The sequence below is a fragment of the Oncorhynchus mykiss genome, chromosome 2 (assembly GCF_013265735.2).
Source record: "Oncorhynchus mykiss isolate Arlee chromosome 2, USDA_OmykA_1.1, whole genome shotgun sequence".
NCBI classification, from domain to species: domain Eukaryota; kingdom Metazoa; phylum Chordata; class Actinopteri; order Salmoniformes; family Salmonidae; genus Oncorhynchus; species Oncorhynchus mykiss.
This window is the reverse complement of record NC_048566.1, coordinates 18,619,809-18,647,621: the sequence shown is the minus strand read 5'-3', so window position 1 is coordinate 18,647,621 and position 27,813 is coordinate 18,619,809. Positions and strand designations below refer to the sequence as shown.

At 43.1% G+C, this 27,813-nt stretch overlaps 2 protein-coding genes across 15 annotated transcripts in view; one reads left to right on the top strand and one right to left on the bottom strand.

Annotated features, from left to right (window-relative positions):
* Window positions 1-737: 737 nt before the first annotated feature.
* On the top strand, window positions 738-17,627 carry LOC110534340 (leukocyte receptor cluster member 8 homolog). 2 transcript variants are annotated; one of them, XM_036940606.1, is made up of 15 exons: window positions 738-1,260; window positions 4,163-4,328; window positions 8,330-8,485; window positions 8,745-8,828; window positions 9,656-10,109; window positions 10,241-10,397; window positions 10,621-10,791; window positions 11,574-11,819; window positions 12,030-12,194; window positions 12,545-12,836; window positions 12,934-13,035; window positions 13,129-13,197; window positions 13,326-13,455; window positions 13,576-13,783; window positions 13,903-17,627. In XM_036940606.1, exons 1-15 carry the CDS (start codon window positions 1,220-1,222, stop codon window positions 14,063-14,065), a joined length of 2,604 nt encoding a protein of 867 aa, XP_036796501.1. In that variant the 5' UTR covers window positions 738-1,219; the 3' UTR covers window positions 14,066-17,627. The 2 variants fall into 2 exon arrangements, with proteins under 2 accessions (XP_036796501.1, XP_036796507.1); XM_036940612.1 differs by having other exon boundaries at window positions 740-1,260; window positions 4,187-4,328.
* An 8,414-nt stretch (window positions 17,628-26,041) lies between these two features.
* The window catches only part of LOC110536807 (RNA binding protein fox-1 homolog 1-like), a 15,507-nt gene continuing 13,735 nt past the window's right edge, over window positions 26,042-27,813 (bottom strand). For all 13 annotated transcript variants that reach the window (XM_021622495.2, XM_021622506.2, XM_021622489.2 and 10 more), the window contains 2 exons: window positions 27,546-27,627; window positions 26,042-27,362 (listed from right to left, as the gene is read on the bottom strand). In XM_021622495.2, the coding sequence (XP_021478170.2) occupies window positions 27,318-27,362; window positions 27,546-27,627 (127 nt within the window). In that variant the 3' untranslated portion in view covers window positions 26,042-27,317. The remainder of the gene's footprint in view (window positions 27,363-27,545; window positions 27,628-27,813) is intronic.

Sequence of the window (27,813 nt, the reverse complement as noted above, 5' to 3'; positions counted from 1 at the left end):
TATGTTATTGGAACTGACTTTTAAAAATATTCCCTGTATATAGTATATTTACTTACTTATTTGATTGTTTATTTCATATTTCTTATTATTATTTCTTGTGTGTTTAAAAAAATAAATAATATATTGTTATTGATTATTGCATTGTTGGGTTTTGAGTTTTGAGTTTGCATGAAAGGCATTTTACCATACTTGTGCATGTGACATTAAAACATATAACTTTAGTGAGAATTTTTTGTTATTAATACTTTTTTACTTTCAGATTTTTCAGGGGGCACCCTCAGCATACCTACTTCCCACAGCTATATGCAGATCAATTTCCCAAAACCTAATAATTATTATTTATTTGTAATTCAGGAACTCTGTCGGGGTCTTGAATTACTATTTAGAGTTAGAATAGTAGAATACACAAGGTGCAATTTCGAAATTTGGTTGTGGATCAGCAGTTTTTCTCTTGTCAAGTTAGTCACTACACAGTCACTCAATTAGCTCATGTCAGATAACATTTTTTAAATTGGTCAATTATTCGAGCCAGCTATCTAAACTTGAAGTAATCATGGTCGAATTACCGACTGGGGGGCCACCCACTCTCACTTAGGGCCCCCAAAAGGCTATGGCCGGCTCTGACTGCACGTGTGGGTATGGATCTGGGTACAAAGACCAGCAAGCTACTGCGGCCCCTCATGATGAGTTCAGATTTTTTTGTGGCCCCCACTCCCATCAAAGTTGCCCATCCCTGGTTGAGACTATCTTATCACATTCACCTTGCATCAAGGGTTACGGTGTTTAACAGCAATAACTTTATTATGCAAGTGTAGAAGCAATAGTAGTAATGAGAAGGCAAAACTTACTTTGAAATCTAGGAACAAAGTTAAGTATTTTACTCCAATGAGAGGAGGCGAGGCAAAGGAAACGGAAGGCGAGGCATACTTTGTATATCTAATACAACTGCCATTTTGTTTTTCAGTTGAAGATCCAATGCAGCTACGGTTGTTATTGTGAAAATGGCTTTATTCGACGTTTAGATATTGCTTTTAGTGTGTTTTTTTCTTAAATTTAAAAACTGTCTTGTTGAGAAGTAGTGGATGGTAGAGTAAAAGACCGAAGGACCAACTTTCCTTGTATATTGTGATTTAATTGTTCATGTTTACGTTACGGGTCTTCTGGCCTACAACGTTCTATTAGATTGGTACTGTAGCTAGCTAGTTATCTCGGTGGCAAAATGGCGGCGAATACGACCCAGACAGCTCCAGCTGCTAACTGGTAAGACCTAAAATTATCAAGTTAAACATATCGAGCTTTAGAATATGTTCTCACTTTACTTTGACCTGTATTCTAGCTAGACATTAACATTTAACGTTCGAAGAAAGCCTGCTATTCGCAGAGTTCGTCTCGTTCCGTTTAGTTAACGTAGCTAGCGCTAACTAGACAGTAAATTAACGTTAGCTAACTCCTACTTTCCTGCAGCTTCGTATCGGCTAGCCTTCTCTACTAGCAACACCACCAACTATGTAGTATGTAGTTATGATATACAAGGTAATTAGCTAACTGGGTCACAGTACAGTAACCTAGTAACATCCATCCAATACTCTCACCAAGTTAACGTTATCTTCCTGGCCGGATCACAACAACTTCTAGTATCAACACGATTTTCATGTCTACGATGGGTCATCAAGAACTAGTGTAATATGGCTAATGGGTTGATTCCGGACCGGCCAGTTGAGCTTCTCTCTCAAAGCTTGGGCAGTATTGTCTAACTTGACAATGAATCACTTCTATAAGATTTGGAAATGGCCTAGCTAGTTGTCAGCAAGGTTACTGTCTCTTAAATATAGGCAGGGCCAGGCGATGACTGTTTTATTTTGTACTAGCAGGGGTTATTGCTATTCATGTGGAGTCAAAACACTTATTTTGAGATTCGCTCAACACACCCTCTGCTAACAGAGACCACCAATGAGAATGTCCCATTTTTATTTAGGGGCCACAGAAATAACAGGCTTTGAATTTTATGTGTGTGGCGGGGCCATGCTCAAGCAGCTGAGATGCTCATTCAACAGGTTACCTTACCAAAATGTATTCATATACACAAAGCAAAAATATGAACGCAACATGTAAAGTGTTGGTTTCATGAACTAAAATAAAATATTCCAGAAATGTTCTGTATGCGCATAAAGCTTATTTATCTAAAATGTGCAAAAATTACATATGTTAGTCATCATTTTGCCTTTGCCAAGATAATCCATCCACCTGACAGGTGTGGCATATCAAGAAGCTGATTAAACAGCATGATCATTACACAGGTGCACCTTGTGCTGGGGACAATAAAGGGTGACTCTAAAATGTGCCGTTTTGTCACACAACACAATACCACAGATGTGGGAAGTTTGGAGGGAATGTCCAACAGAGCTGTTTCCAGAGAATGTAATATTTATTTATTTACCATAAGCCACCTCCAATGTCGTTTTAGAGAATTTGACAGTAAGTTCAACGGCCTCACAAACGCACACCACGTGTAACCACGCCAGCTCAGGCTCTCCGCATCCGGCTTCTTCGTCTGCAGTATCGTCTGAGAACAGCCATCCGGACCGCTGATGAAACTGGGCTTGCACAAACTGTCAGAAACTGTCTCAGGGAAGCGCATCTTCTTTTATGGTGTCATTTGGGCAAGTGATTTGCTGGTGTCAGCGTTGTGAACAGAGTGCCCCATGGTAGTGGTGGAGTTGTGGTATGGGCAGGCATAAGCTACGGACAACGAGCACAATTGCTTTTTATCGATGGCTGTTTCGATGCACAGAGATACCATGACGATATCCTGAGGCCCATTGTTGTGCCATTCATCTGCCGCCATCACCTCAAGTTTCAGTATGATAATGCACGGCCCCATGTCGCAGGGGTCAATACACAATTCCTGGAAGCTGAAAATGACCCAGTTATTCCATTGCCTGTATACTCACCAGACATATCACCCATTGAGCATATTTGGGATGCTCTGGGTCGACGTGTATTACCGCGTGTTCCGGTCCCAGCCAATATACAGCGACTTCGCACAGCCATTGAAGAGGAGTGGGACAACATTCCACAGGCCACAATCACAGATAAACTCTCTGCAAAGGAGATGTGTTGTGCTGCATGAGGCAAATAGTGGGCACACCAGATACTGACTGGTTTTCTGATCCATTACTTTTTTTAAGGTGTCTGTGACCCAACAGATGCATATCTGTATTCCCAGTCATGTGAAATCCATAGATTAGGACCTAATGCATTTTTTTTTCGTTTTAGCTGCTGGGTTCCGTTTTAGCTCGTGGTGTTCTCAATTTTTATTAATCATCTGGGAAATGGGATGCAACCAGAAAAGTTGCATCTATATGCAGGTAGTCATACAGTTCCAGTCAAAAGTTTGGACACACCTACACATTCAAGGGTTTTTCTTTATTTTTACTATTTTCTACAGTGATGAATAATAGTGAAGACATCAACTGTGAAATAACACATGTGAAATCATGTAGTAAAATATAAAATATATTTTATGTTTGTCTTTATCGAAGTAGCCACCCTTTGCCTTGATGACGGCTTTGCACTCTCTTGACATTCTCTTAACCAGCGGTTACCATGCCTGGCCTGCTAGGTGGTTGCTACTTAGTCCCCAGAACATTTACAGTATTTGGCAAGACAGCATTCTCGTCTTGTGCACCAGAGGCATGGAATAGTCTACAATCCATGCTTCATCTAGATAAGTTAGTGCCACTGAATGAATTTTACATTTTGAAGGGAGTCTGTTACAAAGGAGTGTAAAATGCATTTTAAAGCTGGATCATGTTGTGTTGTATGTTTTAATTTTGTGATGTATTGATTGTTGCTGCTGCCTTGGCCAGGACTCTGGATCTCAATGGGCTTTTCCTGGTTAAAAAATAATAACAAAAATAATACAAATATTTCCTTTGAACTGTAACTCAGTAAAAGCTTTGAAATTGTTGCATTTATATTTTTATTCAGTGTAGTTACACATTTCCAAAAGTAATCAATCTTATCTCTTGTGTAAAGAATTGGTGTACTGTAAATATTGCTGTTTTGGTGGTAGTATCTTCCAAGTTAACACACCTGAAACTTGGTCATGTTATTAAATGTATCAGACATTTGTTTGGTTTCCGTACTGACTGACTGACAGTCACATGTCTCCTGTCTGTTGTAGGTCGTATGGTGCAGCAGCAGGTCCAGAGGGCCAGACGGTCTCGGAAAACCCAGAGTGGGAGAAGGCCAGACAGGCACTGGCCTCCATCAGCAAGACCCAGAGCGCCACCAAGACCGCTCAGGCCAACCGGACCACAGCACAGGTGTGTTTGCTTATGTGTCTGTTTTTTTGCTTCTCGGATGCTTTTGTTCACTTACTGTAAGGCACATTACCTACGATAATTAAGTGAAATTCTGCTTATGAAGGGGTTTCATGTCTTGCAGATGGATGGCAGTTCTATTAGTCTAATTCAGGGGTTCCTAAACTGTTTTGGCCCGCGACCCCATTTTGATATACACTGCTCAAAAAAATAAAGGGAACACTTAAACAACACAATGTAACTCCAAGTCAATCACACTTCTGTGAAATCAAACTGTCCACTTAGGAAGCAACACTGATTGACAATAAATTTCACACGCTGTTGTGCAAATGGAATAGACAACAGGTGGAAATTATACGCAATTAGCAAGACACCCCCAATAAAGGAGTGGTTCTGCAGGTGGGGACCACAGACCACTTCTCAGTTCCTATGCTTCCTGGCTGATGTGTTGGTCACTTTTGAATGCTGGCGGTGCTTTCACTCTAGTGGTAGCATGAGACGGAGTCTACAACCCACACAAGTGGCTCAGGTAGTGCAGCTCATCCAGGATTGCACATCAATGCGAGCTGTGGCAAGAAGGTTTGCTGTGTCTGTCAGCATAGTGTCCAGAGCATGGAGGCGCTACCAGGAGACAGGCCAGTACATCAGGAGACGTGGAGGAGGGCAACAACCCAGCAGCAGGACCGCTACCTCCGCCTTTGTGCAAGGAGGAGCACTCCCAGAGCCCTGCAAAATGACCTCCAGCAGGCCACAAATGTGCATGTGCCTGCTCAAACGGTCAGAAACAGACTCCATGAGGGTGGCTGCCTGCAACATCCTCCAGCATGACCGGTTTGGCGGTGGGTCAGTCATGGTGTGTGGTGGCATTTCTTTCGGGGTCCGCACAGCCCTCCATGTGCTCGCCAGAGGTAGCCTGACTGCCATTAGGTAGCGAGATGAGATCCTCAGACCCCTTGTGCGACCATATGCTGGTATGGTTGGCCCTGGGTTCCTCCTAATGCAAGACAACGTTAGACCTCATGTGGCTGGAGTGTGTCAGCAGTTCCTGCAAGAGGAAGGCATTGATGCTATGGACTGGCCCGCCCGTTCCCCAGACCTGAATCCAATTGAGAACATCTGGGACATCATGTCTCACTCCATCCACCAACAGACTGTCTAGGAGTTGGCGGATGCTTTAGTCCAGGTCTGGGGTCCGCCACCTCATCAGGAGCATGCCCAGGCGTTGTAGTGAGGTCATACAGGCACGTGGAGGCCACACACACTACTGAGCCTCATTTTGACTTGTTTTAAGGACATTACATCAAAGTTGGATTGGCCTGTTGTGTGGTTTTCCACTTTAATTTTGAGTGTGACTCCAAATCCAGACCTCTATGGGTTGATACATTTGATTTCCATGTATCATTTTTGTGTGATTTTGTTGTCAGCACATTCAACTATGTAAAGAAAAAAGTATTTAATAAGAATATTTAATTCATTCAGATCTAGGATGTGTTATTTGAATGTTCCCTTTATTTTTTTGAGCAGTGTATATAAAAATGCGACCCAACCATGTAAAAAAAAGTTGCCATCAACGGCAAATGTTCACTTTTTAAATTGGGGCTATGATCGTCTATTACAAGACAGTCTGACAGTACTTTTGACTAGGGATGCACAATATATTGGTGAACATATCGGAATCAGATGTTATTAGTTAAAAATGCCAACATCGGTATTGGCCCGATGTCTAGTTTAACGCCGATGTGCAAAACCAATGTCAAAGCTGATGCTCATACCTATATAAGGTAGGTACATGACATAATGACGCCACGTAACATTTTGCACTACACGTTCAACACAGCATTCCTAACCTAGCCAACAATGTCTGCTGGTGTGGATTGAGCAGTCAACAAGTAGAGCAGTCATTTGAAAGAGTAAGAACATTTCAGAGAGAGAACTCAAAGGCGAAATCCATTTACGCCAAGATAATGGAATTCATTGCTTGATTCTCCTTTACAGTCAATATCGAGGGTCTTATTCTGGTGACATGATCGATTGCTTGACTGCCGTTTGATAAATACAAATATCAATTAAAAAAAAAATATATATATTTCACCATTATTTAACCAGGTAGGCAAGTTGAGAACAAGTTCTAATTTACAATTGCGACCTGGCAATAATGTAGACTATCCTACCTGCACAGCCTACCTGCACTGTATCTGCAAGCTGTTGGCTAGAGTGCATGTGCCAAGACCAGAATAGGAAAATGTGCTATTTAACGCAAGTTTGTGACAAAACTATCGGTGGAGTTGAAAATTCTATGGAAACACACTGAATGTTTCATTTTTATTAGATATATAAAAACTTAAGCGAAAAATTACATTTTGTGTGCACTATGTCATAAAGCACAGATTTCTCCAACAAGTCCGTTTGGTGGAATCACACCACTGGAGGGAAAATTAGCATATTTTCTTTGTGGATTTTAGAATATGCACATTAAAATGTGTTGCCAATTGGATGGAAATCTAACTAGTGATGTGCTTTTTCCTCCAGTCTGATTTAGTGCCTGTTGGTCCATTCTGTTCTAATGAGTTCTGCGTGACTTGTGGGCATTGTAGAGTGAAACAGAATACACATATGTTCCTGAGGTTTCTGTTTTAGTGATGGGGCCATAATATTTTGTAGCTTAAACCATTCCAAAAAAGAGCCATATTTATAGTCAAAAGACCTGAAGCCGCTCGGTTTCTTACAACCCCATTTAGCAGCTACTGAATGTTGCTGACGTAACCCCGGTTCTATGAACCAAGCACTTTTATTTTTTTTACTTGAACGTTTCTCCCGTGATTTATTTTTAAATGAAATGCTTGTCTAGTTGTTGCAATTATTGGCATAGTAACAGTGCCTGTTTTTTAAAGCCGGGTGGACACTACACGACTTTCAAAGTCCTAACATCGCCGAGCCTCTAACATTAAATGACTGTCTTTCCTGTAGGTTTTTTTTCTTGCCAATGTAGTGGTCCGCACACTAAACGATGTGGCACAGACGGGGTCACACACTACAAGATTGTTGACCTGGTTGTGAGGATTCTCCGTACCATGCTGTCTTTCCAAAATAACAATGTTGTGATTACATTTGACGTAGCTACTAGCTGTGGCTCAAAGCAGCCTGATAAGTGTTTTGTCATTCACGCTTCCCATACAAATTTGAAATATCTAGCTTCCGTTTTGAATTAAATAACATTGCTTGTGAGCTTCAGGGCTTTAACAATTTGATGCTTTGGTTAAAGGCAAGTACAAACACATACTAGTAGTAGTCATCGCTCCTGCTCGAGTCATCTCACTGGCTTCTCTGGCGAGCTCTCATTGGCGATTGCTGATCATCGTTCTCAACTTGTCGTTGCACATCTCACACTACAAGACCATTGCAGATTTGCTTCCGATAAAATCAAACATGTTTGAAAATATCGGGATGTCTGGGATTGCTCAAAGACGAGATCAGTAGCCCTCAGATTAAGTCTCTGACCCGTTCACATTAAACAAGCATCGGTGACGGCCACGTGCCCCGAGTAGGCAATGACATGGAAATTTTATCTCCAATCTCAAAGACTTGTCTGGGACAGCTAAATCAGAGCCGAAATAGTGTAGTGTAGACCCGGCTTTAATCTCAAAGGCGCTTGTTATTGGGTCTAATGTATTACCTCAACAGTTGACTTGACGAACTGTGCAGCATGGACCATTTTTTTCCTTCCTGACACAGACATACAACTGTCTGATCTGGGCTCGTATCCACAAAGCGTCTCAAAGTAAGAGTGCTGATCTTGGATCAGGTCCCAACCTGTGTATGTAGTCTTATTGATTAAGATTCTAAAAGGCAAAACTGATCCTAGCTCAGCACTCCTACTCTGAGGCTTTGTGGATACGGGCCCAGGCCTTCCTGTCTTTATACCCGAATATGATTCAAATGGACGAGTAGGCTTTCATTCTGATTTAATCTCTCATCACTTAGTAGTTGTCTGTTTGTGTTTCCAGGCTGGTCAGTTTCAGCCTGTAGTAACTGAGTCCACAGCCATACAGCAGCAGCAACAGCAGCAGTACTACCAACAGTGGTACCAACAGAACCAGCAGCAACCGTATCCTGGATACACCTACCCCTACAATTACTACTACCCCATGGCGCCGGGCCCCGTACGTGTACATATCCTCCACACCCTCCACATTTCAGATTAACTGTAATGTAGTCCTTGGTAATGATCTCCGCGACACTGATGCCGGCTTTATGCACTATGGCATTTAGATAAGGAATTGGAATTGTTAGATTTAGCCTACACATTACAAAACCGGCACTTTGCAACTAAAAAATCAATGAACTGTTAATACATGATACCCCGACAGAACAAGCCAAGCCAGTACCATATTTGAAGTGTGTTTTCCTCTGATTCTCCAGTATGGTGGTGGTGGCTATCCTCCTCAGGGCCAGTATGGTGTACCTCCAGGACCTTACCCCTCTCCCACCACTCCAACTGGACAGGTAACCATCAGAAAACTGCTACTGTTGCTACTTAAATCAAGTTTTCAGTTTACTTCACTCTTCCTCTATTGCAGTTTATGAATTATTGACTAAATGAGTCCCCAATGCCAGGCGTTTGTGTAAAAATGACTTTCTGTGTCCGGACAGAAGTGCGCCAGGGATCAAATGCATGAATTAAGATGCTATTGATGACTGGCATTTGAATAATGTTGTATTTCTACACTGACAAGCGTCACAAATTATCTCACACTCTCAGGTACAACCCTACACTGTTGATTGGTCAATGTGTCATGCTGCCTTGTTGACAAAATTACTGAGCGGCACAGATTATTGTTTGGTTTGAGAAGGGGCACAGATTACTGTTTGGTTTGAGAAGGGGCACAGATTACTGTTTGGTTTGAGAAGGGGCACAGATTACTGTTTGGTTTGAGAAGGGGCACAGATTACTGTTTGGTTTGAGAAGGGGCACAGATTACTGTTTGGTTTGAGAAGGGGCACAGATTACTGTTTGGTTTGAGAAGGGGCACAGATTACTGTTTGGTTTGAGAAGGGGCACAGATTACTGTTTGGTTTGAGAAGGACGCTCCTCCCTCCCCGCTTTTGACCGATGGCGTAGCGGGCCTTTACCCGGTGCCTCGCGGCTCAGCATAATGTAATCCTCCCACTAAGAATCTGTCTGGAGCTGAAGTCTGTTGCAGTTAGAATGTTTTGCTCTTCAGTTCTCCTTTCATATTGAGATATTCTCAGTTTTAAGTTTTTGGAATCTGCAGTTTACCTTTTTCACAAGTTTCTTTTCCCACATGTATTATTTGTCCCTACCTTCCCAGCCTCCATCCCTGCCCGTGATGGATGACCAGTCCTCCAGCTACCCCTCTCAGCCCCAACCCCCTCCTCCTGCTGCACCTCAACCACCCCCCCAGAGCCCCACCAGCTCTGAGCAGCCCCCACCCCCCCCTCCCCCAGCCATCCCTCCCCCTCCCAACTCCCAGTACCCCCTTCCTCCAGGGCAGAACTCTTACAACCCCAACAACCCCATGCCCTACCCCAACAATGACCCCAACCAGATGAGAGGTTACAACCACAACCAGGGCAGGCCCAGCTATGGGCAGAGCTACCAGACTCAGAACTCGTACCAGCAGCAGCAGAATAACAACCAACACCAGCAACAAGGACAGGGTCAGTATGGACCAGGAGCTGGGAGAGGAGAGGCCAACAAAAACAAGAACCATCAACAACAACAGCCACAGCAACAAGGACCGCAGCTCTGGCACCGCATGAAACGTAAGTGTGTGAGGGTATTGAGTTGTGTGTGAGGGTATCTCAAGCATGTTTTTTTCTGTCAGCTTATTGTATTTGTTTCCCATCACTTGGTGTTATTTTCTTTATTTCAATGCCTTCATTGTTTTCCACAGAGGCACCTGGAGCAGGTGCGATGAAGTTCAACATTCCCAAGCGACCCTACGTCATGACCAATCAGAGTTTCCCTCCTGGGGAACAACCCACTGGATTGGCTGCTACTCCTTCCTCCCCAGCTGCTGCTCCTGCGACACCTGGCGGTGCCCAGACACGGTGAAGAGACCGCTACTAATGACACCAATATATCGGTCTTTACTATCCTTAATACCTACTGGGGAATAATTATGTATCTCTACTCATGATCAGAAGATGACAGGGGTTTAAAATCTGCATCCAATAGATTTCAGAAGTACCATGTCCCCCTAGTACTCCCAAACCAGTTTCCTTTCCCCCTGATTTACTGTTGCAGTGCTGATTATAAAAATGATTCCCTCAGGCCCCAGGACTGGCCCCAGGCGATGAAGGAGTATGTTCAGCGCTGCTTCACAGCCTGTGAGAATGAGGAGGACAAGGACCGCACCGAAAAGGGTCTGAAGGAGGTCCTACAGAAAAGACTACAGGATGGGTCTGCCTACACCATCGACTGGGACCGCGAGCCTCTGCCTGAGTGAGTGGAGCAGTTGTTCTTGAAAAAGCCTGATGTTTCACTGTCTAGGCACTTAGCCTGATGTTTCACTGTCTAGGAACTTAGCCTGATGTTTCACTGTCTAGGAACTTAGCCTTGGGTTTCACTGTCTAGGAACTTAGCCTTGGGTTTCACTGTCTAGGAACTTAGCCTTGGGTTTCACCGTCTAGGCACTTAGCCTGGGGTTTTACCGTCTAGGCACTTAGCCTGGGGTTTCACCGTCTAGGCACCTAGCCTGGGGTTTCACCGTCTAGGCACCTAGCCTGGGGTTTCACCGTCTAGGCACCTAGCCTGGGGTTTCACCGTCTAGGCACCTGGCCTGGGGTTTCACCGTCTAGGCACTTGGCCTGGGGTTTCACCGTCTAGGCACCTAGCCTGGGGTTTCACCGTCTAGGCACCTAGCCTGGGGTTTCACCGTCTAGGCACCTAGCCTGGGGTTTCACCGTCTAGGCACCTAGCCTGGGGTTTCACCGTCTAGGCACCTAGCCTGGGGTTTCACCGTCTAGGCACCTAGCCTGGGGTTTCACCGTCTAGGCACCTGGCCTGGGGTTTCACCGTCTAGGCACTTAGCCTGGGGTTTCACCGTCTAGGCACCTAGCCTGGGGTTTCACCGTCTAGGCACCTAGCCTGGGGTGTGGGGTTTCACCGTCTAGGCACTTAGAAAGCCTGAATCCCCTTTTGGAGACCAAATGCCTAATTTCTGCCTAAGCCCTATCAAGAGGTGCTAGTCATCCTAATCCCTTCTCTCCTCTCTCTCCGTCCAGACTGAAGGCCAAGCAGTCTCGCTGGGAGGCTGTACCCACCCAAAGGACTCTGGAGAGTTCTGTGGGCCGTGGTGGGGGTACAGGTGGGGCTACGCGTGGCAGGGGTGGTGGGGCCAGGCTGGGACACTACAGGAACGTCTTCTCCCAGAGAAGCCCCTCATCCAGCTCCTCAGGCTCCTCCTCTCGCTCCCCCTCTCCCTCCCACAACCGACACAGGGACCGCAATGGCCAGAGACACAGGCGCAGGTGAGAGACAGTGTGTTTGTATGTTTTGGGTTAGTCCAGTGATTATTATTATTTATTTATTTTCATAATTGTCTAGGTGTATTATTTGTCCCAACCTGCTTTGTTATAGGTCAAATATTCCCCTTAGTATAGTATAATCATAGCCACTCTAAAAAGAGAAAGTATGCTGTGTAGTTCTGTTGTAATGTCCTGTTCGTTCTCCTCTTCCAGTGACTCTGAGTCCCAGTCGGACAGCAGCATGTCCAGTGACCTCCGAACCCAGCTTCCCCGGCGCAATCAGAAAGGAGGGCGTGGCCGTGGGGGCGACAGGGACCGAGGCAGAGGGGGTGGAGAGAGGGGACGAGGAAGGGGCGGAAGAGGCAACAGAGGACGGAGGTAAACAAGCATGTTTTGGCCTAAAGAAAAATTCCAGACTAAATGTTTTGCATGTCAGCAATCGAGTTTTCAAGATATGCAACTTTCAAAATACAGAAATATAGCCAGAATAATGCATTTTGCATCATATGATGCCAAACTTGGCTGTATTTTGAAAGTGATACATCTTGAAAACTTGATTGCTGACATGCAAAACATTCTGGGACTATATCAACAATGGACTAATGAAACAAATAATAAAAGCTAGTTTTGGGTGAGATCTTCTTTCAAGTCATTGGCCTTGACTCACCCACAGACTGATATTCACCTTTCCCTCGTTGTGCTGATCACATTTTGGCTTCTCTTCTCAGAAACATGGATGACGCTAACTCCACCGTCCTGGGCAAGAAGAGAAAAGGTGGGAACGCCGGCCTGGACTTCCACGACCCCCACCGGGAGGCCAAGAAACAAAGCCGAGCGGCACGCTTCCACAACACCAAGATGCGCTCAGAGCCCCTGGTGCTGTCCATCAACAACCTGGAGCTGCCCAAGGAGGACCTGAGCTGGGACGACTGCCCCATTGTGGGCACCTGCCAAGAGATCACCAAGATCTACCTGAGACTCACCTGTGCCCCTGACCCTGCCACCGTGCGTCCCGTATCTGTGAGTATCACCTGTCACGTGGAATGAGAGGATCCTTATTTGAGGCCTCCCTTCAGATTGTGTGATGTTTGTCTCCTAATCCCCTGTCTCTGGCCAGGTGCTGAGGAAGTCTCTGTTGGCTGTGAAGGCCCACTGGAAGACCCGTCAGGACTACCCCTACGCCTGTGAACAGATGAAGTCCATACGACAGGACCTCACGGTCAGTTTACTACATGTCCTTTTTAGTTTAGTCGAACAGGCACTTTGTCCTATCTCGGTATATGAAAACAGGAGGCGTCTCTCCTCCTTTCAGGTCCAAGGAGTTCGTACAGAGTTCACAGTGGAAGTATACGAGTGCCATGCACGCATTGCTCTAGAAAAGGTGAGAGGTCCTCTCCATACACTGTCCCCTTTTCGCTACCTCGTATTTGATGTCGGGCGCCGTTTTTGAGTTTAAAGGTGCGGTGTCGTACTAGATGTGCATTCTTCTCTAAATGTTTGCGTTACCAGGGCGACCACGCAGAGTTCAACCAGTGCCAGATGCAGCTGAAGGCCCTGTATAAGGACAACCCGTCAGAGAACATAGGGGAGTTCACTGCTTACAGACTACTCTACTATATCTTCACTAAAAACTCTGGAGGTAACTTACCACCTGCCTGATGTTCCTCATCAATCATATTTCTGCATTGGATTTTGGCTCGCATAGAATTGAGCTTAATGTCCTGATTTTCTTGGTTGCGTGTTTGCCCCCCACACACAGACATCACGACTGAGCTGGTGTACCTGACTGCGGCGCTGCGGGCGGATGAGTGTGTGTCCCACGCGCTCTCCCTCCGCGCCGCCTGGGCTCTGGGAAACTTCCACCGGTTTTTCCAGCTCTACCGGAGAGCCCCACGCATGGCATCCTACCTCATAGACAAGTTTGTAGAGAGGGAGAGGATGATCGCTCTCAGGGCCTTATTCAAAACGTACGTCAGAGGCCTTTCATCCAAACTCCATGGTTCCTAACAATTCATCATTTTATGTAATTGTATGTAGGATAGAAATGGTCCCACTTTAAATTGCCTCTCCCCCTCTGTTTTCCCAGATTCAGACCAGACTTGCCGGTGGAGTATGTGCAGTCCAGTCTGGGCTTCCTTTGTTTAGACTCTTGCATGGCCTTCCTCACAGGCCTGGGGGTCACCTTCTTCCCCTCTGACCCCAGCAAGATAGACTGCAAGATCAGCTCAGCCTGTCTGGCAGCCTCCTGAGGGGGTGGGGTGTTTACCGGGGAGGGGGGAAAGCACACTAAAGTGAGATAGACAGGGTCAGGAATGTACCCTACAGTTATACTGCACTACACTTCAGGAGGGAGGCTAGTGGTTAGACTGAAACTACAATTTAGTCCTGTAGAAAGAGGGAGATATGCACTAGGACCCACTAAATCACTTAGGGCTGAAAATTCAGTGAGGATCCCACCCACAGATGCAATGTGCTCACAGATATGGACTGTATAACAAGAGTGGGGGAGATTATCTGCATACATGCTGCACATCAAATACATTTAGAATAGCTTAGTCCCACACATCTCTGATCAGCTCAAGATATTAATTATACCTTCGACTTAGAACATTTTAATGACGAACAGATGATGTTAGGCATTAGTTCAATGTAAGACCCGAAGATCAAGCACCAACTCACACAGATCAGGGAAGAGTGTAGCCTCAAGGTCTCCCATCCACTATCGCTCTCAGAAGTTTTAAGCTAACAGTGTTCTGTTATGTTTTTCCTTCCCTCAAGTCAACAGCCTCAAAACTCATGCGAAGACAAGCCTTGAGAACCCAAGAGGGAGATGAAAACGAAATGAGCTAAAGTCATCCCTCAAGCCCTCATCCAACAGGCTGCTCATCCACTCCAAAACCAAACCATCAACCAGAGAAGAGGTTTGTCTGTTCAGGTGTTCAGCTCTAGAGACTGTGCTAGCCCTTTGCTGCCTTCAGGAAGCCTTCGTGATCCAGCGTCCAATCCGGGAGAGGAGGAGATGGTGGTTTGTATGTCCTGTCCCCCCTTCCCTCAAGCTGTCTACGATTGGCGATCAGGTGGGGAAAGTTACCCCCACTTCCTGTTCCTGCGTAGCCCTGCACACTTGTCACCCCTGAAAGGTATTGACTGAGAAATCTAAAGGTTCTGATTGGCTCCTTGCCCAGGTTGGCCACAGCCATCCTTACCCCACAGTTGTCTGCTACCCACAGTCCCCTGCTTCACCCTTCAACAGTCGTCACCCAGAGTTCACCAAAGTTTGACCACAAAGTTCACAATATAGAAGATCTCTAATATAGAAGATCTCCAAGCTTGGCGTCTAGTCCCTTCTGGTAGGCATTGACTTATAAAGTGTGATGGTGGATACAGTCCCCTAATATTTACCAAGAATGGCCTCTGCAATCCCTCGGTATGTGTCCAGGAGGCAGGATATCCACCTATAGTCCATCTATCCCCTGAGAGCAGACAAGGAGGCAGTCTCCCACCCCTTAAGAGTACCAAATAACCAAGTTGAGGCCCTGAGCGAGCCTGTGGTGTTTCCTGAGTTACCCGATCAACAGCCCCCTCAGCAGCATGGAATAGCAGTCGTCAAGCACTCCCATCACACAGGAAGAAGTCAGCTCCATCAAGATGGTGGCAAAGTCTTCACCTTCAAATATGGTGGCTGGATCAGTCCCGCCACACAACAGACGGAGATGAGATCGCTGTCTGTGCAGATGGCAGCAACGTCTGGGTTTGTATGCTCCACACTCCGTTCAATAAGGCTGAGTATGTATGGCTGGTAAGAAAAAGGACTCTTGGTGTGCTGGAAGGAGGTGGAGGACAGCACGGCAAAGATCACCTGGTATTCACTATTGGCTCATTCACAAACACTAACCATTGGTTTGGGTTAAGGTGTATGATATCAAGTTTATGGTAATTACTTAAATTCCATCCACATCATGATAGTGTGTCTGAAATTGTGATATAAAATTAAGGGTGCCAGTATTAACCCCCTCATTTTTAAAAGAATGATGAAGCCAAACTGTCAAATTATACAGGTGCAGATACACAAATTCAGGTTTAAAAGGTAACTGTCCTCAATTGAAAATTGTCATTCTGCCACAAAACATTAGTTTAGGACATTAATGTTGACGGCTAAAGCATACAAGACTCTGCTTATCAAATGTTTGTCTGTAATCAAATAATCTGCTTATTTATTTAAAGCTAAGAAATCATGTGATATTTTTAAAACCCCATTGCAGACATTTTGGTTTTCAGTAAAGGCAGGTGAGAGTGAAGGATTGTAGAGTAGTTATTTTGGGGTCCTATCCAGCAGTTATACATTAGGCTACATCCCTGTGTATACTCTTGATAAGATCTGATGCGAGGAGACTAGTGTGGAGAGTTAATTGTAAATCAACATAATTGTCAATACATAAATAGAACCTAGAAATGGAACATGGGTTGGTGATATCAGTTGGTGATATCAGTTGATCTAAAACCCCTTGTTTTCAGGCATGACCTTGAAGAGTATTAACTTGATTCACATCAAAGCTCGAGGTATTTTAGTGAGTTCAGTTCCATTGCGGAGATATCAAATGTATTTGTCACATGCACTGAATACAACCGGTTCAGACTGAAATGCTTCCCTGCGAGCCCTTTCCCAACAATGCAGAGTTAAAAAGAAAAATTATATAAATTCAAAAAGGATTTGGTAACACAATAAAATAACTAACGAGGCTATACACAAGATAGGACTCAACTTTCAGGATGACCAGAAGTCTGTGCTGTAACAAATGTCCTGTGTGCTCATCTATAGAGTCTGTGTCAGTATCTAATGTACATTGTTATGGATTCAGTTGGCCTTGTTATGGATTCAGTTGACATTGTAATGGATTCAGTTGGCCTTTATTCATTGGACATTTTGATATGTTTTATGTTTACCAGGGCAAGTGTAATTTTGACAAACGTATATGGTGAATGAGAAGCTGAAGCATTTTAGATATGGGTAATAAAAAATGTGTTCTTAAGACAATTGATGTGAAAATGTAAATTATAGTTACAAATCTAAAGTTGGATGATTTGGAATACATTGCCTGTTTTTGATATTGCCGTGGATTTAAATGGGGAATTGATAGTAACTGCTTTTTGTAGTGCAAACACTTGCGTGGTTTCTACACTATATTTTTGACCGCTCATTCAATAAGTGTGCAGTGCAGGTTTATACTTTGGGCTTTTACAGGGATTGAAAATGGGATATTTGCTGTATAAACCAAATATTTTTCTTGCCAAATTTCCCTTAGATATGAACACTTGGTTGACCACTTTCATTTCTTACTCATTTTTTTAAATGCTCATCTTTTGTAAACCATTTTTGTTTTTAGATTTGATTTACTGCATGTCTGTGTCATCTCAACCTTTCTGGCTTTCTGTACTCATGAACCTCTTGCAGTGGTATTCAAAGTCAGCATCGCGACCCATGAGGGAAATGCAAAAACATTCATAGGTCATATTGTATGGGACAATATAGAAACGATTTTGAAAAGGATAATTTGAAAAATCCATTTTTATTGAGCAAATGTATTTATTGGTTTATTTTCATTTCGATGAGATGAACATGTAATGAATTGAAGGTACATTTTTTTTAAAGGGTGTCAGTAGGTTTGGAAATTCTGCTGGCCAAAAAAATAGTTCCCCAGAAATTCTGGTGGAAAATAATGGTGTCCCCACTGAAAAAGTTTGAATATCACTGCCTTAGAGATAAGTAATGTACTAAAACCCCCACACAACATCCTGATGGCAAGAGAAAGGTTTGGTTGAAGGCACTGCACTCCCATCAGCCAAGAAACAAACTGTTACGGTTTGTGTTGCTCAAGTCTCCCGTTTGTCAATTTCTTTGGAAGTAGTTTGTCAAGGAGCAAACCCAGACCTGTTTCAGATTAACAGTGGTTTGGCTGGTGTGAGTCAGTGTTTTGATATGGGAACATATCAATATGGTACCGTCATTATGTTATTAATATTCTTAATGATTGGATTGAGAGCCTGTGAGAGAGAGATATATATATATATATATATATATATATATATATATATATATATATATATATATATATATATATATATTATCGACTGCAGGATCCGTTTCAATATGAATGTCTGGATGAGTAATCAGTCGTCTCAGCAACTCGTCTACCCATTTATAGATCCCTTTGTTTCATTTGACTGGCACTATTTTGTGTGATATGTGCTCTCTTCGGTCATTAATTTCAGCAGTTGTACTCATGACTCAACTTGTCCCTTCTCTCATCTTCTTATTCTCTGTCCCTCTTTACTTTGCCCCACTCCCGTCACCAGTCCTTTTCTCTTATTTTTCTTCTTGCAGTACTGCATTACAGGAGCAAAAGGAATGTGAAAAGAGAGCACCTCCTCCCAGCCTCCAGAAGCAAGCTGGAGAGAGGGAAAAGTGTGAGAAATGCAAGACTTGATACTGGCAACTCAAGTTCAAGCCATTTTGTCAATATGACCTGAAATGTTGCTGTGTCTTATCCATGGGAGCCTGACTTCAATTGTTTTAGTCAAGTCTTTTGAATGTATTTTATTTGACTATTCTTAACTTGAATCAAGAAAACATTCAATGTCACATTTTTTTCCACTCTAGTTTTCCAGAAACAATTTTGGAACACTGTTGCACGTTCTGTCTATAGTTAGGAAGGAAGGCCTATACCTCTAAACCATCATATGTGTTAATGTATACTGTTTGTCCAGAAACATTTGCATGTGTTCTTGTTTTTCATAACCAGGGTGTTCTCTAGAAATTGCTTTGTCATTATGTCAACTTCTCAAGTACAGATAAATATTTGGTATGGCAACCTTTTTTGGTCAGTGAATATTTGGCGTCTCTGTAACCTTGATGTATTTTTGTCAGCTGCCTCGTGGTCTACCTGTAAATTAATTTGCCTGCATTTGGTATTTGTCGTAATACAATGGGAGTTATTTTAACTTAGAAACCCATTAATTGGTATCTCTAGCATGTAAACTACTTTTCGGGATTTGAAATGGATCTGGACATACAGCACACAATTTCCATTATATCAAGGAAAACACATTCTAGATATTTTTTTTTCTTATCTGCTTATATTTGGTCACATTCCTTTTAAGTTTTGAGTAGTCCGGTAGTAGTTGGCTCCCATATCAGAATGTTGCTCTGTCTTGCTCTGTACCTTTCCTAAACAGGATGCTTTTCTGTCTTGTCTCTATTGATTTCAGACACCTCTTCAACAGTGAAGTCAAGTTCATGTAGCGTGCTATCTCCTGGTCAGATGTTTAACATTGCAGAACCTCTCATCTCACATTGATGCTTTAGTTCTGATACATTCATATTTTTTGTTCAATAATGGTTTATAACTGTACATTTCCATTTAACTAACAATGCTTCTCCTTTTTAAAATGTGCTGCTCCTTCTTACTCTCTCAACTGTTCCTTCTGACACCTGTGGGTTTGTTTTTTTCCCTCTCTGGAACTTCTTGAAGCCCATCACTGTGTAACTCCTGCCTCCATTTGTCCTATTAGACTGCACTTGAACAATTCCCTTTTACTTCAGCCTGATGCGCCGGTTCATTTTTAATTCTTCAATGTCTTTAGTGGATTTATTCTGTTGCTCCTTTTCTCTCCTCACTCTTCTTACCTGCATGTGTCCCCTCCTCTTCCCTTCTATCAGAATATCTCCTTTCTCCACCCTCTTCATGTTGAGTATCTGTTTGCTAGTGACTATTGTTGCTGAGTAACTATCCATTCTCGGTAGTAAGTATTGCTTCTACGCTGCTCAGGTGGTTTCTGTTGCAGCTAGCTGAAACTAAAGGATATACTTGCAAAATATCCCTCCCCAGTCTCAACCCTCCATGGATTGTATTTGAAATTAAATACTCCTGTTTTGTAAATACTGTGTACATATGTATTTTTGTCTTGAACCTAATAAAATAAAAGTTTAGAAATAAGTATTTGTTTTGAGTTATAGAAATGACATGTTGCATTTCTACTTAATGTAAAAATTGTTGCTCAAGATTGAATCAAACCCAGAAGACTACTCAAACTAAACATTGTTAAAGGCATTTTATTTTTTTGAATCCGAACTGAGAGACAGCGATGGACAATCATTACAGGGACAGTTCAGTGAGTTGATTGACGTCAAAATCCTGAAATTCTGGCTTTCATGTCACTGATTAACATTATTGCACTGTTTCTAGGGATTGGCACTGAACTTAAATTCAAGGAACAATATTAAATGTCAACAATGGCCGAAGTAAAAAAATTAAAATAAATAGCTCCGTTTGACCAGAGAGCAGTTGGAAAAGGCATGCAAAATAAGGAAGAGGAAATTGAGTAGGCTGATAGCTATAGGGTGAAGAAGCAACAAGCACTAAAGCTACAAGCCAAGGAATAGCTAACTACTAAAAGATGAAAGCAGTTTTTCACAGGAGCTAAGAAGTCAGGAAAGAATTCAGAACAGGTAAATGGAGAAGAAAAACAGCATAACAGATAAAGAACTAAACACAAAGCTGATAGAGGACCTAAAAGGGACAGAGTGGAGCAGAGGACCTAAAGAGGGGGATGAGAAGAGAGGACTAGAGGAGGAGCAGAGGGAAAGAGGACCTAAAGAGGGGGATGAGAAGAGAGGACTAGAGGAGGGAAAGAGGACCTAAAGAGGGGGATGAGAAGAGAGGACTAGAGGAGGAGCAGAGGGAAAGAGGACCTAAAGAGGGGGATGAGAAGAGAGGACTAGAGAGGAGCAGAGGGAAAGAGAAGGACCTACAGTGCCTTGCGAAAGTATTCGGCCCCCTTGAACTTTGCAACCTTTTGCCACATTTCAGGCTTCAAACATAAAGATAAAACTGTATTTTTTTGTGAAGAATCAACAACAAGTGGGACACAATCATGAAGTGGAACGACATTTATTGGATATTTCAAACTTTTTTAACAAATCAAAAACTGAAAAATTGGGCGTGCAAAATTATTCAGCCCCCTTAAGTTAATACTTTGTAGCGCCACCTTTTGCTGCGATTACAGCTGTAAGTCGCTTGGGGTATGTCTATCAGTTTTGCACATCGAGAATTTTTTTCCCCATTCCTCCTTGCAAAACAGCTCGAGCTCAGTGAGGTTGGATGGAGAGCATTTGTGAACAGCAGTTTTCAGTTCTTTCCACAGATTCTCGATTGGATTCAGGTCTGGACTTTGACTTGGCCATTCTAACACCTGGATATGTTTATTTTTGAACCATTCCATTGTAGATTTTGCTTTATGTTTTGGATCATTGTCTTGTTGGAAGACAAATCTCCGTCCCAGTCTCAGGTCTTTTGCAGACTGCATCAGGTTTTCTTCCAGAATGGTCCTGTATTTGGCTCCATCCATCTTCCCTGTCCCTGCTGAAGAAAAGCAGGCCCAAACCATGATGCTGCCACCACCATGTTTGACAGTGGGGATGGTGTGTTCAGCTGTGTTGCTTTTACGCCAAACATAACGTTTTGCATTGTTGCCAAAAAGTTCAATTTTGGTTTCATCTGACCAGAGCACCTTCTTCCACATGTTTGGTGTGTCTCCCAGGTGGCTTGTGGCAAACTTTAAACAACACTTTTTATGGATATCTTTAAGAAATGGCTTTCTTCTTGCCACTCTTCCATAAAGGCCAGATTTGTGCAATATACGACTGATTGTTGTCCTATGGACAGAGTCTCCCACCTCAGCTGTAGATCTCTGCAGTTCATCCAGAGTGATCATGGGCCTCTTGGCTGCATCTCTGATCAGTCTTCTCCTTGTATGAGCTGAAAGTTTAGAGGGACGGCCAGGTCTTGGTAGATTTGCAGTGGTCTGATACTCCTTCCATTTCAATATTATCGCTTGCACAGTGCTCCTTGGGATGTTTAAAGCTTGGGAAATATTTTTGTATCCAAATCCGGCTTTAAACTTCTTCACAACAGTATCTCGGACCTGCCTGGTGTGTTCCTTGTTCTTCATGATGCTCTCTGCGCTTTTAACGGACCTCTGAGACTATCACAGTGCAGGTGCATTTATACGGAGACTTGATTACACACAGGTGGATTGTATTTATCATCATTAGTCATTTAGGTCAACATTGGATCATTCAGAGATCCTCACTGAACTTCTGGAGAGAGTTTGCTGCACTGAAAGTAAAGGGGCTGAATAATTTTTCACGCCCAATTTTTCAGTTTTTGATTTGTTAAAAAAGTTTGAAATATCCAATAAATGTCGTTCCACTTCATGATTGTGTCCCACTTGTTGTTGATTCTTCACAAAAAAATACAGTTTTATATCTTTATGTTTGAAGCCTGAAATGTGGCAAAAGGTCGCAAAGTTCAAGGGGGCCGAATACTTTCGCACGGCACTGTAAAAAAGGGACACAGAGGAGGACCTAGAGAGGAGCAGAGGGACAGAGGAGGATCTAAAGAGGGACAGAGAGAAAGAGGACCTAAAGAGGGACAGAAAGGAGCAGGGGGAAAGAGGAGGACCTAAAGAGGGATAGAGAGGAGCAGAGGGAAAGGGGAGGACCTAAAGAGGGATAGAGAGGAGCAGAGGGAAAGAGGAGGACCTGAAGAGGGGAGCAGAGGGAAAGAGGATGACCTGAAGAGGAGCAGAGGGAAAGAGCGGAGCAGAGGATGACCTGAAGAGGGTCAGAGGAGCAGAGGGAAAGAGGATGACCTGAAGAGGGACAGAGGAGCAGAGGGAAAGAGGATGACCTGAAGAGGAGCAGAGGGAAAGAGCGGAGCAGAGGATGACCTGAAGAGGGTCAGAGGAGCAGAGGGAAAGAGGATGATCTGAAGAGGGTCAGAGGAGCAGAGGGAAAGAGGATGACCTGAAAAGGAGCAGAGGGAAAGAGGATGACCTGAAGAGGGTCAGAGGAGCAGAGGGAAAGAGGATGACCTGAAGAGGGTCAGAGGAGCAGAGGGAAAGAGGATGACCTGAAGAGGGTCAGAGGAGCAGAGGGAAAGAGGATGACCTGAAGAGGAGCAGAGGGAAAGAGGATGACCTGAAGAGGGTCAGAGGAGCAGAGGGAAAGAGGAGGACATGAAGAGGGACATGGGAGCAGAGGGAAAGAGGATGACCTGAAGAGGAGCAGAGGGAAAGAGGATGACCTGAAGAGGGTCAGAGGAGCAGAGGGAAAGAGGAGGACCTGAAGAGGGACATGGGAGCAGAGGGAAAGAGGATGACCTGAAGAGGGTCAGAGGAGCAGAGGGAAAGAGGAGGACCTGAAGAGGGACATGGGAGCAGAGGGAAAGAAGAGGTAATAGAGAAACAAAAAATAGAAGAAATAGACAGCACAGTAGAGTGAAGGAAAGCAATGATGGCTGAGAAATAAAAGATGGACATAACATTTAGAAAACTTTAAAATTGGAAAGCAAAATAAAAGACAGAAAACAGAAAAATAAGAAATTGGAAATGGCTTAAAGCAAACAGAAAAATAGAACTCACAAGAATCAGGAGGTTGTGATGTTAGTATTAGGAAATAGTTTATGTTAATAGAGAAAGTATATACCAAAGTGTAGAGCGAAGCAGAATTACAGAAATGATCAAAGACAAGAAATGTAAAAGTGGCACAGCTAGATGACTACAAGACAGCGAAGAGAACAGTGTGTAAAAGTGGCACAGCTAGATGACTACAAGACAGCGAAGAGAACAGTGTGTAAAAGTGGCACAGCTAGATGACTACAAGACAGCGAAGAGGACAGTGTGTAAAAGTGGCACAGCTAGATGACTACAAGACAGCGAAGAGAACAGTGTGTAAAAGTGGCACAGCTAGATGACTACAAGACAGCGAAGAGAACAGTGTGTAAAAGTGGCACAGCTAGATGACTACAAGACAGCGAAGAGAACAGTGTGTAAAAGTGGCACAGCTAGATGACTACAAGACAGCGAAGAGGACAGTGTGTAAAAGTGGCACAGCTAGATGACTACAAGACAGCGAAGAGGACAGTGTGTAAAAGTGGCACAGCTAGATGACTACAAGACAGCGAAGAGAACAGTGTGTAAAAGTGGCACAGCTAGATGACTACAAGACAGCGAAGAGGACAGTGTGTAAAAGTGGCACAGCTAGATGACTACAAGACAGCGAAGAGGACAGTGTGTAAAAGTGGCACAGCTAGATGACTACAAGACAGCTAAGAGAACAGTGTGTAAAAGTGGCACAGCTAGATGACTACAAGACAGCGAAGAGGACAGTGTGTAAAAGTGGCACAGCTAGATGACTACAAGACAGCGAAGAGAACAGTGTGTAAAAGTGGCACAGCTAGATGACTACAAGACAGCTAAGAGGACAGTGTGTAAAAGTGGCACAGCTAGATGACTACAAGACAGCTAAGAGAACAGTGTGTAAAAGTGGCACAGCTAGATGACTACAAGACAGCGAAGAGGACAGTGTGTAAAAGTGGCACAGCTAGATGACTACAAGACAGCGAAGAGAACAGTGTGTAAAAGTGGCACAGCTAGATGACTACAAGACAGCGAAGAGGACAGTGTGTAAAAGTGGCACAGCTAGATGACTACAAGACAGCGAAGAGAACAGTGTGTAAAAGTGGCACAGCTAGATGACTACAAGACAGCGAAGAGGACAGTGTGTAAAAGTGGCACAGCTAGATGACTACAAGACAGCGAAGAGGACAGTGTGTAAAAGTGGCACAGCTAGATGACTACAAGACAGCGAAGAGGACAGTGTGTAAAAGTGGCACAGCTAGATGACTACAAGACAGCGAAGAGGACAGTGTGTAAAAGTGGCACAGCTAGATGACTACAAGACAGCGAAGAGGACAGTGTGTAAAAGTGGCACAGCTAGATGACTACAAGACAGCGAAGAGGACAGTGTGTAAAAAGCAAAAGGAGAGTTTAGAAAGAAAGAGTCAATCTGAAACAAAGAGGAAAGAATTGCAGAATATCAGTAGCAGAGGAAAAGTGGAATAAAATTCAGAAACAGAAGTTGGGAAAAGAAAAAGCAATATTGTGTAAATAGAAGACAGCAAGAGGAAAAATTAACCTAGAAAAAGGACCATTTAGGGGAAAATAGAGAAGAGGACAGCAGAAGTAAGAGGCGAGGAAGGTAACATTACAGTGAAAGAAACTAGCAAATGTACAATTTAGAGAAATACATGATAAGATACAGAGTCAAGATGCTGAGGAAATGATTTGAAAGCGTCAAAGCAGAGAAATAAAGTTTAGAAAATGAAGACAAATGTGTCAGTAAAGAAGAAGACAAAGGGTGAAGAAAGAAAGCCATAAGATGAATACAGAAAAGGTGAAACGGATAAAGAGTGAAGAAACACGAGAAGAAATGAAGCTAAATAAGTTTAAAATTGCCATTAGATTGAAAGAAAGGGCAATTATAAATCTGAAAGCCATGCATAAAGAAAATAGAAAAATAACAGACTTGAAAGCAGAGGAGTTTGAAAGAGAGAGCGAGAGAGAGAGAGAAAGAACGAGAGGACGAGAGGACAGCAGAGTAGAAGTAAAAAGGCATATTATTCCATATTATACATTTTTACTAGATGTCAAAATACCCATCACAGTCAAACCGTTGTTGAAAGTGAATAATACCATGATAAAGTGTGACTTTAGTTTCTATTTCAAATTGATATTGTAGGCATGGTTATCTAACCCTCAATTATATCTCGTAGGGTTAAGGTTAGGGTTAAGCTCCCCTTAGAAATAGTGAGAAAAAAACAGAACAACAACAGTAAAGCTTGGAAAGAGAAGTCTTTTTCCACTTCCTAGAAGATAGGAAAATGAAGCAGTAAAGAAAGAGGGGAAATTGGTATACAAAAACTAAAGCTGAACTTTGCATAAAGAAGAGGTTTAGCCCATAGGTTGAAACACACGCAGTAAGACCACACACTACAGCAAGGCAGGTACAGGGCTGGGTGTCTAGGGTAAAATACTGTTGCCCCCCTAGAACTCAAATATGAAGTTATATGCGCTGATTTTAAGTTAAGATTCAGTCCATACAGTACAAAGGTACTGAACCAGAAACAGTTGCATAAACATATGCAGACAGTCATTTCTGTAAAACACCCACAACCTTCTTGCACTGGTATCAGTCAGCCTCAAAACGTACAGTTATGTTGAGAAAAGGAACACTGAGAATATAAGTTTGAGCAGAAGAGTGAAGGACTGCAAAAAGAGGCATTGAAAAAGAGAAAGGAAAATGACATGAATCAAAGAGAGGAGAGGAAAGGGAAACAGAAACAATGTTTTATTGAGAGGTCAACAGCAAATAAACAACAGTGAAGCTCGAGTACAGGATGGAGAAGGAGAGATGACCCATAGAACTAGAACTCATCTGATTATTTCTATGGATGGAACACAGATCCTCAAACAGAATGGAGAGAAGCAGGCGAGAGAACAGGAAGAGGAAACCAGACAACGTCCTAGAGTTTAACAGGACAGAGGAAATAAGGGAAAGCACCATAGAGGTTACAGGCTCGTCAGGCAGAGCGAAGTAAAACCCAGAATGAGGCTGCCATAGAAAAATGATAAAGTGGGGTGAGCATTATGCAAAGCAGAGAGAAGATGGATAGAAGCTCAACAATGAAAATAAGAAAACATGTTTTGTTACAGTTAATTAGTTGAGAGAAGTAATGGCTCCTGAATGCTTTTTTGACAAGTGAAACATTTTTAGAATCAGAGGTAGATTGTTAGGAAAGCAAAAACATATGTACATTTTATGCAAATTATAGTTTTAGGGTTCTAGAAGCATTTCAAAAAAGATTACTGTGCACATTTACAATACCAGTGCCATTGCTGTCTCTCATAGCTTGTGTTTTGAGTATTGATGTCGTCACATACTCCCACACACAAGCACACACACACACACACACACTTCAACGTCCTCAAACAGTGCTCTACATCATTGACAAAACCAGTGTCATCAAAACTAAGTAATTTAACTGTATAAAATGTCATTGTACTCTACAATTTGACTCTTGAAAAGTCAAAAGCTCAGACGTTGATCAAAAACGTTTTTTACAAAGGTCAACATGTAGAGAAACCAGTATTGTTGTGCCACTTGAGTTGCAGTATTTCACCATGAAGTCCAGCCAATGAAAAATAAAATGGCTCACATTCAACTCTCTCTGTTAGAATAGTGAAAGAGTAGCTTATAACCCAGGTACGGAGGCAGAAATCTTTACATTCTTAAACCCTGGAACAAATCTGTGGCACAAACAATACAGATTAAGTGTAAAATAAAGATTTTAAATAACTGTCTATACATTAGATCAGGCTCTTTATCCTATATGTATTCTCTGATAGAATAAATAGTGAATAACTACTACAGTATTTACACGTCCAGTCGGTTGGATCGGTCTCCAAGTGGAGGGAGTCAGACAGGAGGTGACACAGAGCTCAGTGATGTCATAACCTGTCCTGAGTTATTGTCCTGGGACTGGCCAATCCCGGATGAGGTGGCGGGGTCACAGAACGGCTTCCAGGCTCTCATTGGGCAGCTCAATAAGGGGTGAAGCGGTTGTATCCTCCTCTGTACAGACTGGCCTAGAAATAAGTAGAAGATATGATGGTGAATCGGTGCCCACTGGCGGGTTGAGACAGATTCCTTTTTGAGGCTCGATTAAAGTCTGGCTCGTGGCTAGAAACAATGGTCTGGATGACTTAGTGGGTAACATGAACACTTTAAACGTTGGAGAGGTACTGCTTATGAGTTTTAAAGGGGCTCACCATTGTTCCGACGCCGTATGTTGCCGTGGGTCCCACTGAATGGTGGTAGGGATCCGTTGCAGCAGCATAAACTCTGCCATATCTGATGGACAGACAAAACAAAACCCCAAATGAGAAAACATACTAAACCAGCATGGTCTCATAGACTAGACGTAACATAGTTAACAAAAATCCGGGACACTCAAATTAGTATGATATGTTACGTTTGGTACGGTTATATTTGACAGAAGGTTACTTAAGGCAAAAAGGAAAGGAGGGTGGGTGGTTC

Excerpts from the sequence above, each read along its gene's own strand:
- LOC110534340 (XM_036940606.1), top strand. The coding sequence starts at position 1,220 with ATGGCGGCGAATACGACCCAGACAGCTCCAGCTGCTAACTG. Across the intron at positions 12,837-12,933 it reads CCACCGTGCGTCCCGTATCT|GTGCTGAGGAAGTCTCTGTT; the intron begins GTGAGTATCACC and ends GTCTCTGGCCAG. Across the intron at positions 13,036-13,128 it reads CCATACGACAGGACCTCACG|GTCCAAGGAGTTCGTACAGA; the intron begins GTCAGTTTACTA and ends TCCTCCTTTCAG.